This window comes from Lipophrys pholis (genome assembly GCF_963383615.2).
Source record: "Lipophrys pholis genome assembly, chromosome: 3".
NCBI classification, from domain to species: domain Eukaryota; kingdom Metazoa; phylum Chordata; class Actinopteri; order Blenniiformes; family Blenniidae; genus Lipophrys; species Lipophrys pholis.
In genome coordinates this window covers 7,259,138-7,274,206 of record NC_137627.1, presented here as the reverse complement: position 1 = coordinate 7,274,206, position 15,069 = coordinate 7,259,138, and the positions used below count along the sequence as shown (strand labels likewise).

Below are 15,069 nucleotides of genomic sequence, written 5' to 3'. Positions count from 1 at the left end.
GCAGGGGCATTGCAAGAGAGGACAAACCTGTCCTAAGTTCATTGAAATGAAGAGTGTTTTCTATAAAGGTTGGCCATGTTTCACCCTACAAATATCAGTCTCTTTGTTTTCTTACATTTGGTTATTTTGTGTTGACATAGTTTGAAAGCATGTACAGGGGAAGAGATTAAAGTGATTCTGCCTTCAAACTAAAATATAAGACAGACAATGTGAACTGGGAGACAGGACTTCTTTTTTGTGGTAATCCACATTTTGGTATCAGTTCACGAATCCCTGATGTAAAAAAAAAAGACATTACAACACAGAAAAAGTCAAATAAACATTTATTTTGAAAATATAAACCCATGGTTGCGCCATAATTAACATCAGTGGTTCAAAAAGTCATAAGTGAAATGGACAGAAATATAAATTGCTTTGATGTGCATTACTGCATAACGAAAACAGTAACAACAGAAGCAGACGACCTAACAAATTTAAATTTAAAAGGGTGTAAGTATGAAATGCTCTCCATAGCTGTTGAGAGTTGAAGGGACTCCAGAGCTCAATGTGGTGGACGCTCTGTCAGGTGATTTAAGGATCTGACACTTTGTCTATTAACTTCTGAGTTACTCCTGGACTCCAGTTCTTCTGCTTCTGTGCTGTTTTCCTTCAAACCAAGTTTTACAAGTGTGTAAGTATAGACTAGTTTGATTTGGTATATCTTTATTACAATAAAACAGTAATGCTAGTACTAATGATAAAATGGGGAAAATAATATCAGAACTACAACAATAACATCAATCATCAATAATGATAAATATAGATTTTGGTTATCCAGCCTTGCCCCTAATCTATCTTAAACAACGGAAAAGCATAAGACAAATTACATTTTAGTGTTAATTTCCCCCTGGGATTAATAGAGCATTTTATTCTTTCCCTCACGGTGGCTTAATTTTTATTTCCAAAAGTGAAAACTTCAATAGGTTGTTATCACGCAATCTGACAGAGGTAGTGTAGTATTGTACATAGTATTTCAATATTGCTCTAAAATTATAATATACAATAACAATTTGCTTCATTCATGGAACCCACATGGAAGATCTCTCACTTTGAATAACATTGTTTGGCTCTTCAAATAATCAAAGTTATTTATTATTATTATTATTATTAGTAGTAGTAGTAGTAGTAATAGTAATAGTAATAGTAATAGTAATAGTAATAGTAATAGTAATAGTAATAGTAGTAGTAATAGTAATAGTAGTAATAATAATAATATAATAATAACAACAATCATATAGTATTTGTTGCAGTATGAGAGCACGTGCAGTATGAGAGCACTATTACTTTGAAAGCTCGCGCGGCGCCGCGTGGTGTCTCGCGCGACGCACGCTTGACTACGGGATGCGCAACGCTTGCACGCGCACTGCTTGGGAGGATGCGGCGGGGTAGATGGAGGAGGAGGAGGAGGTGAAAGGCTGGAAGGCGGGGAACAGAGTGAACGGGTCGGGAAGAGGGGGGTAAAGGATGCGGATTACGACGGCCTGTCGGCCCTGCGTTTGCTCCTTGACGCCGTTTGCGCTGGTTTGACGCTGAGATGCGCGGAGAAATCGACGCGGGCCTGCGGCTTGTTGGTGCTCGGAGCGCGCGTGGGGAGCCCGTTATTCACCCGTCGTGTCAAATTATCCGTGACACCGAGGATTCCCTGGCTTTGATATGAGAGCCGCTTGGCATCTGCTGGAAGCTGTTTTCGTCTGCTCGGTACTTTTGCCTCGTGTTGTAGCTAAAACACTGCGTTGTCATTAACACCAAGAAGACATAAAGCGACCTCCGCGTTTCGCCGTCATGGGTTCAGCAGTCATTTTAGCATCCTCGCCGCCTGGTGTCCTCTCCGGTGCCGCTGCGCTCCGGCTGTCAAAGTGAAGAACACGGCAACGCAAAGACACCAAAAGATAAAAGGCTATTGTCATTCAGCATGGAGGCGTCGAGCGTGCAGCCTCGCTGGTTGACGACGGGATTTTTCATATGGACGGCTTTAGGCTTGCTCAGCAGCGGTCAATCCGCCCCCGGTTCCCCGGGCCTGGCTCCAGCCATCCGCATGCCACTGCGGCAAGGCGTCCCCGGCCAGCCGCCCTCCGCCGCCGCTTCCCCGGACCGCTACCCGGCGCGGCGGCGGCGAGGAGCGGCCGCGGGCCGGGTCAGCTTCGTGGACATGATCGATAACCTGCGTGGGAAGTCCGGACAGGGATACTACGTGGAGATGGCCGTGGGCTCTCCTCCGCAGAAGGTAAAGGTTTTTTTCTCATGATGAGCACGTCTCCTTCTCTCCCTGGTGTCACATGACTTCAAACGGATGAGAAAAATCCAGGAGGTGCCGAGAAAAATCAATAGTCCTTCAGTAGCCAGCCTTTCTTGTATGAATGAGATTGTCCTGACTTTTAATCAAGGCAAGTTTATTTCATTAACACCATTCAGACACAAGGCATGTCACAGGGATTTACATAGAAATAACTGAAATATATTGAGCAGCACTGATTGTTCAGAACCTCTAAATAATTGCCCATTGTAGGACCCGCTAATCTATAAAAGCATTACTTATTTCTGAACAATAATGACATTTCTACCTCCCTTCATATGTCACTGCACACGCAGCCTGCAGCCATTTAATAACACACTTGAACTTGACAGAAAAGTACTTTAAATATATGATCTGTCTGGGTAGTACTGTGGATGGCCCTGCGATGACAGATGGCCTGTGTGTGTGGATGTGGGGGTGTGTGCCAGTGTGTAGAGTGAAAGTGAGAGAAAGGACTGAATGATACAGCCAGATAATGGAACCATTAATTCTGCAGAGTGAGGACTGCCAGCTGGGTGCAGCTGTGGCGTACAGGCTGCTTCACAGAGGGAGACGTTGGAGGGAGACACTGAAGGAGACGGGCCTGGTGGAAGGGAAGAGGGATGGGGTGGCTTAGGGTGAAAATGGATAGAAGATAAGAGAGAAAGAAAAGAGTTTTACTGGGGTTTAGGAGAGCAAGAAGAAAGGTTTGACTGGGTCCTGCATCAATATGACAGAGAGAGTAAGGTTCACAGTGAGCTGAGGTCATTCCTCACTGACAGGCAGCACTCTGTTTTAGCAGACTTTTCTATATTAAACTGGCAGTGTCTTCCCCTCTACTGGGCAAAGGTAACCATAGTCTACGTCAGGGGTGGCAAACATAAGGCCTGTGGTCCGAAACCGGCTCACAAGAGGCTCCGATTTGGCCCGCCAAGCAGATAGTTAAACATTTTTGAGGCTGTCAAACTAACCTCAAAGCCACGCTGTCAGGGCAAGTTTGTAAAAATATGCAATAATGCAACAGCTATAGGAGGAGATTCTGGGACATTTCACTGTATATTGCACCACAAGGGTTCATTAAAATTGGTTTTATGTTGAGTTTGTAGTCACTGTAGTTAGTAATTATTTGGTGTTGTGAAGGCAAATCATTTTCATCACCTATACTCTGTGCCACAACAAAGAAAAAAAAGTTTAAATTTAAAGGTACTGTGGGACTGTTTTACCAGCCTGGCCCACTCAACATGAAATAGGGCCAAATGTGGCCTCTGAACTAAAATGAGTTTGACCTGATCTACACAGTAGTAACCAACTATCGAAGCTCCAGCCTGAATTTATCGCAATTCACTACGTCAGTCAAAGCTTGGTTGAGATATTTCATGTTGGGTTTTTTTATTGCACCAAAACGAATAATTAAAAACCAACCTGATCAGGTGATTGAGCACTTTAATCACTCAGGACACCAACGTTTGTTGGATAATCAATGTAATCAGGATGAATGACAGAAACCTTTTTGAGAAGGAAAAAAAAACAAACAGACTTTGACTTTTTAGTTTGACTAATGTCTCATCCACTGACTTGGATGATGCAGAAATTAGAATTTATGAATCTTGTCAGCCTCCAAAACTGAGCCAGATGTTTCAGTAGGTGTTTCAACATGGAGTGTCGCACATTAACAGACCTACTTGTGTACTATACTGTAAAACATGAAGGTAGTTGGGCTCCTATTAACAGTGGCATCCATTCATCTTCTATATCAATTTATCCACCTTAAGGTCTTCGGCTCCACATCAGCTGCAGTCCGCTGCTCCTCCCCCGCAAACCCAACATAACAAATATTCAGTCATAAAAGTGTCCCAGCGCAGACATATTTTAGTTGATACTAAAGAAAGTAGTGACATTTACAACGTAGCCCCGGGACATCAAGTGCAGAATTTCAAACTAGAGATGCGTGTTGAGTGTGAGATTATATCCTAATGGAGGTTTTACTTCCACGCCAATTTACAGGCGTTTCTTTCTAACCTTTTGTTGCGCCGTATATTTATTTTTTACGAGCTATTGCTCAAAAGATGGTTGTGCGTAAAGTTTCGGTGAGCAAAAGACATTTAAGATTAAGAAGTTATTTTAGTGAAAATGAACTAAAAGTGCATTAACACAAACAAAATACAAAGAAAACCTTCCATGCGTTGTTGGTGTATGTGTATCGGTGTGGCGTATGAACCTCAGAGCTTCCACTCCCCCATGTAATATCACTGTACTTGTTACACCAACAATGATAATGTTATTCGCGCTCATCTCTTGTGTCTAATCGAATTTAGCATCACTGCCACGTTAGCCATTAGCTCATATCGGCGCTAACTAGCCTGTCAGATAGCAACATCACTGTGCGAAATAGTGCGGGGGGCGGGGGGTTGGCGTGGGGCGTGCACACTGACAAACCACAGCCCGAGTCAATGAGCTCGCACCGGTGTTTCTGGATCCTTGCCAAACCTGGATGTCAGGAGATTGCAGCGTGCTGGCTCGTGGCTAACGGCAGCGTCCTCGCTGCGGCCCCCGATTGACGGCTCACACAACGGAGGAAAGTTGTTCAAATACATGCGGACGTATAACCATAACCTTTTCCCCATCGTTCATTAGCGAAGGTAATATCAGACCGACGTCAGATGAGTCACAACGTGAAGAAAAACACACAGATGCCGCAGAATAGATTCGCGGTCAGGAAGTTCTCTCAGTTCGTGGTACTGGACGGCGTTGCGGAGCTGGAAGGCCGTTTTACTAGCAGCGGTTATGGATGTGCACCCGCTGACTCGCTGTCAATCCGCTTACGATATATTCTCATCGCAGTGGGACAGATTTGCTCAAATGAATATGTGTTAGTTATTTATGGGGCCACGGGGTGTTTACATGACCTTTGACCTTTCCAGAAATCCATCTGCTGGCAGCCTGAGCAGAACCAGCCCCATGACTCCTGACCTCATTGTAATCAATACAAATGCAGCTATAGGAAACATCCAATTTACCCGAGGTGGGCCCAAGGATAAAAAGAACATCAATAAAGCTGCAGTAGGACCTTTTCTTTATGACTATAGCTGAAATAGCACAATTTGTACATTACATGTCACCGGAAGTGTGTGAATAATCGGATTCCTAATGATTTAAATAGCTGAACCCCGTAGCGACCTGACAAAAAGCCCATCATCAAATTAGTAGGTATTAAATATCACCTCCATATACTCCAATGTTCCCGTTTACCAGGGACATTTGCATGTCCAAAAATCAATGAAAACTTTGCAATATTTAGTGCCTTGAAATCCTCAACAATGAGTTCAACAAAATAGTTAAACATTTGCAAAATTATAGATATATTGAAAAGGTGTTGATTATGCCATGTGACTATCTCAAAGACAGCTGCATAAATAAAACTGCATTAGTTGATGTGCAAGTCCTTATCAAGTCTTCCATCTTCAATGGCCTGTAGACAGATTTTCCATTCACAAGTATCCTTCCTGTTCGGCAGGCTTTCAAGGAGGCCTCTTCATAAATGATTGTTCCCTTGAAAATGATTGCTTCAAATACTCCGAAAGATATTTTAAGGGTGAAGAGAAGAGTATGCTTTTTGTCTTCAAAATACTCATAATCCCAGGTCCACTTTTTTATTCATGCACATACAAATTGTATTAGCACAGGACGTGCTGTTCCCCAAGATCAGCAGTGACCGTTTTAAAGCGAAACTTCCTCCTATCTCCAAACTAAACTCTTATTTTATTCCATTTATGTACTTTACCTTCATATATGGGTTGCTGACAGTCTGGTTTGATGTTATATCTTTTAGGCGTCCTCTGTTTTATCTGTATATATAAGTCTGATTTGGAATTAGGTATGAATGTGTTCTGTTTGTGGGATTGTTTCATTTGTTAATCAGGGTGTGTTTGCTGGGATAGTCTCTATCTGTGACCCTAGTTTGTATAAAAGAAGGTACAATAGATGGATGGATGGATGGATTTGCTTACACACGCCTCAGATGTCCTTTTTGAAATCGCTCTGTTCAAACTAAATAGAGCAGAAGGTTGCAATAATGGCCTTTTTTTTTGCCCTCAAAGAAGAAGGCACAAATGGTGCAGGCTTCTGCAAAAATCTGCAACTCATTCATTTCAATTGTGTGTGCTGATTATGGGGACCGATCTCTCCCATGAGGATTGATTCAAGGCTAATCTAAACTCTGTATGTGCAATGTAAAGCATAGTTTGTTTGCCTACAAACTTTGTGTGAGTACTGCATGAGTCAACGCAACGTAAAGTCAAAGCCTGTATGAAGAGACATGATGGAAACCCCTTGCGTTCATGCAGAATAGACTTTGAGCCCTTTACAGCGTCTTTCGGCTGTGTTGTGTTCGGGTAGCCGTGAGATGTTTTTTTTGCATTTCTGCTGTGATGAGGAAGGACAAATTTAATGGCTGGAACAGACAGGCTTTCTGCCAGAGAGGACAGGAAGATGGAGAGTGCAGGGAAACACGGGGGGTCTCAGTGTGGCAGGATGCAGCCTTAGTGTGTGTGTGTGTGTGTGTGTGTGTGTGTGTGTGTGTGTGTGTGTGTGTGTGTGTGTGTGTGTGTGTGTGTGTGTGTGTGTGTGTGTGTGTGTGTGTGTGTGTGTGTGTGTGTGTGTGTGTGTGTGTGTGTGTGTGTGTGTGTGTGTGTGTGTGTGTGTGTGCCGGGCCTAATGACTCAGGTTTGTGAGATAGAAAGAGATCTATCCTGGGTCGTCAGCAAATTTCAGTCCAACAGAGGAATGCAGTGCATCAACAACATTAAGGTTCATAGCAATAGTTGTAGAGATTTAGTTTTTGTTTTTTTTCATCGATGTGGACATGCCGTGTGCATGAGTTTGAGTTAGTGTGTGGAAAAAAAAAATCAAGTGGACAATGTCAGGATTTATTCTGGGCTTTCAGGCCCGGCCCCTGAGACAGCAGCACTTGTGTGGATATTTAAAGAGCTGATCCATTATTGAACAGCTTGCTGTGCCTCTGTTTATCTGTTATGTCTGTGTCACACTGTCTTCTTCACCCATCCAGTTCGGTCTCCAAATTCATCTATTGCAATCAAATTTCTGAACGACACCTGTGACATACAATGAATATACAGTGAGTGTGGTGTATGTCTGATTCATTGGCATCTGCCACTCGGCTCCATTCACACATTCAGTGCCTGTTTGGACTGATTATGCAAAATATGATACTCACAAAGAGATGTAGACGGGAGAGGAGGAGATGGGAGAGAAGGGGGGAGTAGAATGGGCAACCTGAGAGGCTGGCAGGGAGAGTGAGAGTGGAGACAATGAGGGGACGGGGAAGGACACTGAGGTCAAGAGGAAATAACGCAGGGCAATACAAGGAGAGAGTAATGGATACAGAGAAGGTCTGAGAGATGAAAAACAGGGAGAGGTGAAGAAAACTGCTCATTGGATTCAAGAGGAACGGCAGTTAAAATGCTGCTTGGGCTGTTTGTAAATGTAAAAAAAGTGGATTACATTTGTTAAAAAAAAAGAAAAGTAAAATCATGTGTCAGTAAATCCATTGCACTTTCATGCTGCAGGTCATAAACAAGATTTACAATGACAAAAAAAATTTAATAAAACGAAACAAACAGGATGGGAACCGAACATCCTATCATAAAGAATACTGAATGTAAACCATCCAGATTCAAACCAAGGTTCCAACTGCCTCATAGGTTTAGTTGTCCAACAGTAACCTCAGCAGCTTCAAGAAACATGAGTTTGTTGAGTATGGAGTTATGTCATTGTTGTGAATGAGCAGAAACAGCTTTACTAGAGGAATCCCTACTGTTTTGAAAAGCAACTTTCTGAGCAACTGATATAATTTTGAGTGAAGAATTTGAAAAGCAGGCGGAAACTGGGAAGCAGTGGTAAGTGCTCATTTGATCTCCCTTCAGCTATGAGCTCAAGGGTTGAAGTGAAAAATTGTACAGATTATTTAATGCTTGAATTATAGATTGCCAAATAATGAAAACCCATGTAAATTTATAGTTTTAATGAAATCACATTAGGTACAAAATAAGCCCAGCAGTCAAAGTTCTCCACCAGTGAGTCTTAATTTGAAACTGAATACAAGAGTGAGCTCAACAAAAAAAAAATCCTGTCCTAACTTTCATTTAAAAATCTTGAAGGCAATCTGTATTGCTTGTAAATGGGCATGTTGATGGGCCTCCAGTCATCTGAGTCTCGCAGCACAAACAATTATAACCATGAGCACTGAAAGGCCCAGAGGAAACACGTGGAGCTTTGATTGTACTTGAGCCTCCTGCACCAGGTCGGTTAATGTGATATGTAGTTTTTACTGGGAGTTACACGTCTGAAAACATATTGATTAAAGTCAAAGATGACACTGCATGCTTATTTTGATGGCGAGGAGACGAGTTCAAGGGTTTGACTCACCATTAATGGACAAAACTCACTGGTAACTCACCAGAACTGTGTCGTACACTGCTTTCTTTTATGGGATACATCTATGTTGAGCTCAACTGTTGTCGGTGTATGCAGCCACAGAACTTCTCGTACCCACACCTTGAAAACTGAATGTCGCAACAATTTTCATGAAGCTGTTAGAGCTTTACCGGTATAGCCGTAAACAGTCAGCCAATTACAGGAAGTGTGAACATTTGTCTGCAAAAAGTCGTCAGATTATTTGTTTGTTAGGTTATTTTATTCACACGCTACAAATGTTTTTTAATGGGGGTTTGATGGGACCGAAGGGCCCGCGGGCTCGCCTCAATAACATGATGAGATGAACGGTTTGCGGGTGCGAATGTCTTTGTGATTGAAGTTGGATGGATTGATAGATGCATTTGTGGAATGAGCAGCAGAGATTTGTCAGGCATCACACAAACAACTCGGTTCTTTTGGCTTTCAGACGGGGATTTTTGTGGGGCGAGTTACACTCCAATGAGGACAGAATAAAAAAAGAGGGGGAAAAAACAGACCTGGTAAAACTGCACACTCAGCTCTGTATGAAAACTGCACAATAGATAAAGATAGCGATAGTCAGCAATAAACAAAAAATAGTTTTGCAAATGAACATGCATCTCCCAAGAAGAGGAGAAACGGATTAAAGTAGCTCCTCAGAGAGCGAATATAATCAATCTGACCAATGCGGCGTTCTTACAAAGCTATTGATTTCTGCAGGCCGTATAAATCTCCCTGTCTCTCTCTGTCTGTGTCTCTGCACTCATTAGCTGAATATCCTGGTGGACACAGGAAGCAGTAACTTCGCCGTGGGGGCGGCCGCTCACCCGTTCCTTCGCAGATACTACCATCGTTCACTGTGAGTACGAAACAAAGTGCTGCGGAGGTTTGGCTGAGGCTGGCGGGTAAAACTCTTCCCCTCTGTGTTCCTCACAGTTCCGGTTCATACCGCGACCTGGGCAGAAGTGTCTACGTTCCTTATACTCAGGGTCGCTGGGAAGGAGAGCTGGGCACCGACCTGGTGTCCGTTCCACACGGTCCCAACGCCACACTGCGCGCCAACATCGCCGCCATCACCCAGTCAGACCGCTTCTTCATCAACGGATCCAACTGGGAGGGAATCTTGGGACTTGCCTATGCTGATATTGCCAGGGTACAAAAAAATATATATTAAAGAGGTTGTCAGAATTTGATTAAAAATCTTGCAAATTGTGTGGTTTAGGCTGGCTAAAACATTTAGGTTCATGTGCAGATTTTACATTACATCATTATTTATCTTACTGAGGAACGGGTGACTGCACTTTATTAGATTTGATAAACGTTATAAGACACTTGATACGTTGTGTTAAATCTAAAATTGAGCAGCTAAGAATAAAGAGGGAGTATGTAATATTCTTAATCTAGTCCAGGGTTGTCAAACATAAACCCCGTGAGCCTGCAGAGGCTCTGATCCAGAATGTCAAACCACCGAGCAAATTGTAAAAATTTCAAAGAAAATTATTATTTTTTTTTTTTTAACAAATTTCTTAAAAGTAGTGAACACAACCCAACGCTGAGACGTGAGATGAAGTATCAGTGATGTTGCAAGGTAGTTACCTCGTTGCTATCAAACTAGCCTCAAGTCCATGCTGTCAGGACGAGTTTGTAAAAACATGCACAATGCAACAGCTTATAGGAGCTTATAGGAGAAGTCTTTTGAACATTTCACTGTAGATTGTGGTCATTTTCTGTAATAATTGTTTGGTTCTGTGAAAATATAGACATTTTCATCATGTATAATCTGCACAACAATAAAGAAAAACATTAGACTTTAAATTGAAAGCTTATTATAGCACTATTTTATCGTTCCGACCCGCTCAAGATGAAATGAAACTGTATGTGGCCTCTGAACTAAAATGTGTGTGACACCCTTGATGTGGTGTGACAGGGAGGAGTGACAGCAGATTCGATGAAAATAAGAAAGCCCAACATGTTTGACTCGAACTTAACCGCATGGTCTTATTTATTATTTGTCTCTGTGTGTTGTTGACAGCCTGACGAAACTTTGGAGCCTTTCTTCGACTCTTTGGTTCGACAGACTGCCGTCCCCAACCTCTTCTCCCTCCAGCTCTGCGGTGCCGGCTTCACCCAGAATTACTCCCTCAGCAGCGCAACAGTTGGCGGCAGCATGGTGACACGCACACGCACACACACACACACACACACACACACACACACACACACACACACACACACACACACACACACACACACACGAGTCATCAATACTTTGAACCAACAGTGATTCTAACGGTTCCCCTCTCCCCTCAGATCATTGGAGGTGTGGACCCGTCGCTGTATGTTGGGGAGCTTTGGTACACGCCCATCCGCAGGGAGTGGTACTACGAGGTCATCATCGTCCGTATTGAAGTGAATGGACAAGACCTCAACATGGACTGTAAAGAGGTAAGACTCGTCTCTGAATAAGTGAAACACAGAAAGGTCTTGTAGATATTTGTAACCTGTCAGTACTTCACTCTTGTGCAGTACAACTACGATAAGAGTATTGTGGACAGCGGGACCACCAACCTCCGGCTACCCAGGAAAGTTTTCCAGGCTGCAGTCAAGGCCATCGAGGCAGCTTCTTCGGTCAGTAATCAGATTATTGTGTACTGTGTACTGGACCTTAAACTACCATACGCCCTCAGCAAGCAACATGATTATCAACACAACAGGAACTTTAATGTATTTGAGGCCTGAAATAAACATTATCTTACACTGATAGAACTATTTTTCTTATGGGTGAAGTCACTTTTGATGTCCCACTCAATCAGGGAAATTCCAGTCCCACATCTGACCCTGATGGAAGGAAAGAAAATGAACAGATGCTTTTCTGACGCTTGTTTTTCAGACCGAACAGTTTCCTTCTGGGTTCTGGCTCGGGGAGCAGCTGGTGTGTTGGCAGGCCGGGACGACACCTTGGCACATCTTCCCAGTTATTTCCCTCTACCTGATGAGTGAAAATCGCAACCAGTCCTTCAGGATCTCCATCCTCCCACAGGTGATTCAAAGCTTGTGTTCCGAACCCACATGCAGTTAAAATAAAAACAAAAGTGTCCTAAACCTGAATTCTGTCCAGATGATACAAAGCTGCTTTATTATACTGGCCTTCCTTTGTATGTTTTTGTGAAAAAATGCGTCACACCTTTAAGCATCACTTTACATTTTCATCTTGAAATTGAAATAACTGATGCACAATCAAGCTTGTGTTTTTCCGCTTTAAAAGAGAGACTGATCAGGACAAAAGTGACTAAACTCATAATATGTCATCTAAAATTATCTTTTTTTTATGAGTACTGAATGAAGCTCTGAGCAGAGGGAAGTTATGAGTGCTCCCTGGTGGACACATATGTAATACCATCACAATTTCTATTGAAACTTTTTGGCAATTATCCAGCATGCAGTTTTTTTTTACTGACCTGCCAGCACTATGTGCCATGGCAGCGTGCTGCTCCGTATGTGCAGTAAACACATTAATGAGCACTTCACTTTTTTATCACCACTTCCAGCTTGGCCCCTTCCCCCCCCCTGGGTGTCGTAAGAAATCTGATTCAGGCACACAACGTACTTCACACTACTCAGTTTCTGTACATGTCATTGTGTCTTATGAAGCTGTGGTGTACAAAGTGTGGGGCGGGCCTCCCCTGGGACGCATCACAGAGCTCCTGGAGGCACAACAAAGGAAGCTCCAGTGATCGGGGAAGGACTCTTTTCCAGCATGCACACGTTTGTGTGTCTAAATCATCCCCTCGTTGAGATATCTCAGTATGATATTGTTCTTCCGCAAACAGCAATACCTGCGGCCGGTGGAGGATGTTGCCTCCGCCCAGGAGGACTGCTATAAGTTTGCTGTGTCCCAGTCCAGCACGGGTACGGTGATGGGGGCCGTCATCATGGAGGGCTTCTACGTGGTGTTCGACCGCGAGAAGAAGCGCATCGGGTTCGCAGTGAGCACCTGTCATGGTGAGGAGGAGAGGATGGAGGGAAAGGAGAAACAGCAGCAGAACATATTTACAGTACATCATTGATTTTAAATTTTTTTCTTTAAGTTTCCCTTCATATTTACAATCCAATCCTACTATCCTATTCGCAGTGCATGACGAGTTCCGCACAGCCTCCGTGGAGGGTCCGTTCCACGGCGTCGACCTTGAGGACTGCGGCTACAACATCCCCCAGACGGACGAGTCCACGCTCATGACCATCGCCTACATCATGGCGGGCATCTGCGCTCTCTTCATGCTGCCGCTGTGTCTCATGGTGTGCCAGTGGCGCTTCGCCCGCTGCCTCCACCCGCACGGGGACTTCGCCGACGACATATCTCTCCTGAAGTGAATCCCTGGAAACGTCGCTGACACAAAGAGACAAAATGCTTGAAACAAAGCAAAAAAAAAAAAGGGGGGGGGGGGGGGGAGGATTTAAATGAAACCACAAAGTGTTGGTGCTGTAAAAGGGCAGCTTTCGGAGGGCTCATCAGGAATAAGGCGGGGAAGGATGGAAAGATCGGGCAAACAGAGCAAGTCTTACTGCCCTCAAATTGTTTGTGAGGATAAAAAGAGCCATCACTAAGAGAAAGGTGTCATCAGCATCAACTTTGCCTGTTTAAGCTATCTATGCAGATCAGCAGAGCCAGAAGAACAGAGGACAGACTAACTCCTCTTTGTTATAAATAGTGTATAAAATAAGCCAGAGATGGATTTGATTTGGAATTTTTGAAGGATTGTTCCACTTCTGCACAGGAAGACACATAGATTTTGAAGAGAGCAAAGCTATAAACCTGCTTAAATAAATCTTAATACAAACTAAAGTGGGGATCCATCACATGAATGGACACGTTTTGCTGGTTTATGATCGTATGTTGTGTTAAACGAATTTCTGTGGCTTTTATGAACGAATGAAACAAGTTGGATATGTGTGAGCATGCATGTATGTGTACACAGCTGTACTGTCCAGTGAAGAGTATACGGAAAGGTTAAACGGAAATGAGAAAGTGACACTCACATCTATGAAACCACACTATGTTGGACTTTCCCACAAAGAATTCTGCAATGCAAAACAAGTACGCACCAAGAGGATGAAATATCAGATTGTAACTGCATATACAGTGTAAAATTTGTTTCACCCAGTGTGAAGCTCAAAGACGAGAGTACAGTCTTATCAGATGTCAATTTTCCTCTTATATTATAGCTTGAATTTATCTAGTGTATATAAAATTGTCCATTCCAGATTTTCTGTTTGTGCAGGCACACACAAACCAAGAGTGCTTAACCTCACCAACTCCTGCTGCACCATCCATCTGACAACTTACACATGTAACACATTACATGTTAACAAACCAAAACTTAATAGGGCTCCTTCCACAGACACACAGCCTAATTCACCACATCTTTCAACAGGGGACCATATATGCTTTGTCAAGGAAAACCAGCCCAAAGTACGTTATACTGGACACTAAAGAACACAATGTATGTCTATAAGGGACATTTTGTATTGTCTCTGAGCAAGCTGTAAATAGATCTACTCAGAACTGTCTATTTATCTGTCAGGCGCTGGCAGCACTGTTGAACCAATAAAGTACTTATTGTAACTGTACTAAGGTTTCAGACTCTCATTGCCAATTCTGGGAAAACTATTTGTATTTTGCCTTAAAGGATTGTTGAAGGTGTACAATACCTTAGTGTCTGTGCATTTCTTGCAAATTACGAATCTACTGACCTGAAACCACTACTATCTCACTAATGCAAAGCGGTTTGTCCAAAGAAATCGGGTTAATGTTGCTCTCCTTCAGCCCATATAACTGATGTGATCAACAAATGGCCTCATTCTGTGTGGCGATTCCAAAATAAATCACCACAACTGTAAAGTTCTGACCTTTACCGTGCATGCCGCAACCATTAGCCATTAATGTAATCATTAAATATTTGACTTTGATATCTGTGAATGTGAGCTCCTGTTTTTTGCGTGATATAGAAAGTTGAAAGACAGTTTTCAAGAGAAAAATCCCACAAGCTTGATGCGTGTCAAATTTGAAAACAGAGACAGAGGTGCAGAAGTTACTCGAGATCCCTGTTTTATACTGTCAACATACTCATGTGGTACTCAGGGGCGGTCTCGAGATCACATTTGGTCTCGGGTTATGTGGTCTTGACTACAAACATACACAAGATTCACATGTAGACTTTTGAAAGAAATAAAATGACATAACGTTGTATATATCCTGAAATCAGGTCGCATTAGTAAATAGAAGGCCT

At 42.9% G+C, this 15,069-nt stretch overlaps 1 protein-coding gene across 1 annotated transcript; it reads left to right on the top strand.

Annotated features, from left to right (window-relative positions):
- The first annotated feature begins 1,393 nt into the window (after window positions 1-1,393).
- Window positions 1,394-14,409, top strand: bace1 (beta-secretase 1). Its single transcript, XM_080460077.1, has 9 exons — window positions 1,394-2,263; window positions 9,553-9,641; window positions 9,719-9,935; window positions 10,815-10,952; window positions 11,093-11,227; window positions 11,309-11,410; window positions 11,673-11,822; window positions 12,613-12,784; window positions 12,915-14,409. The coding sequence occupies exons 1-9, from the start codon at window positions 1,952-1,954 to the stop codon at window positions 13,151-13,153; spliced, it is 1,554 nt and encodes a 517-aa protein (XP_080316203.1). The 5' UTR covers window positions 1,394-1,951; the 3' UTR covers window positions 13,154-14,409.
- The last annotated feature ends 660 nt before the right edge of the window (window positions 14,410-15,069 follow it).

Excerpts from the sequence above, each read along its gene's own strand:
- bace1 (XM_080460077.1), top strand. The coding sequence starts at position 1,952 with ATGGAGGCGTCGAGCGTGCAGCCTCGCTGGTTGACGACGGGATTTTTC. Across the intron at positions 2,264-9,552 it reads TGGGCTCTCCTCCGCAGAAG|CTGAATATCCTGGTGGACAC; the intron begins GTAAAGGTTTTT and ends TGCACTCATTAG. Across the intron at positions 11,411-11,672 it reads CCATCGAGGCAGCTTCTTCG|ACCGAACAGTTTCCTTCTGG; the intron begins GTCAGTAATCAG and ends CTTGTTTTTCAG.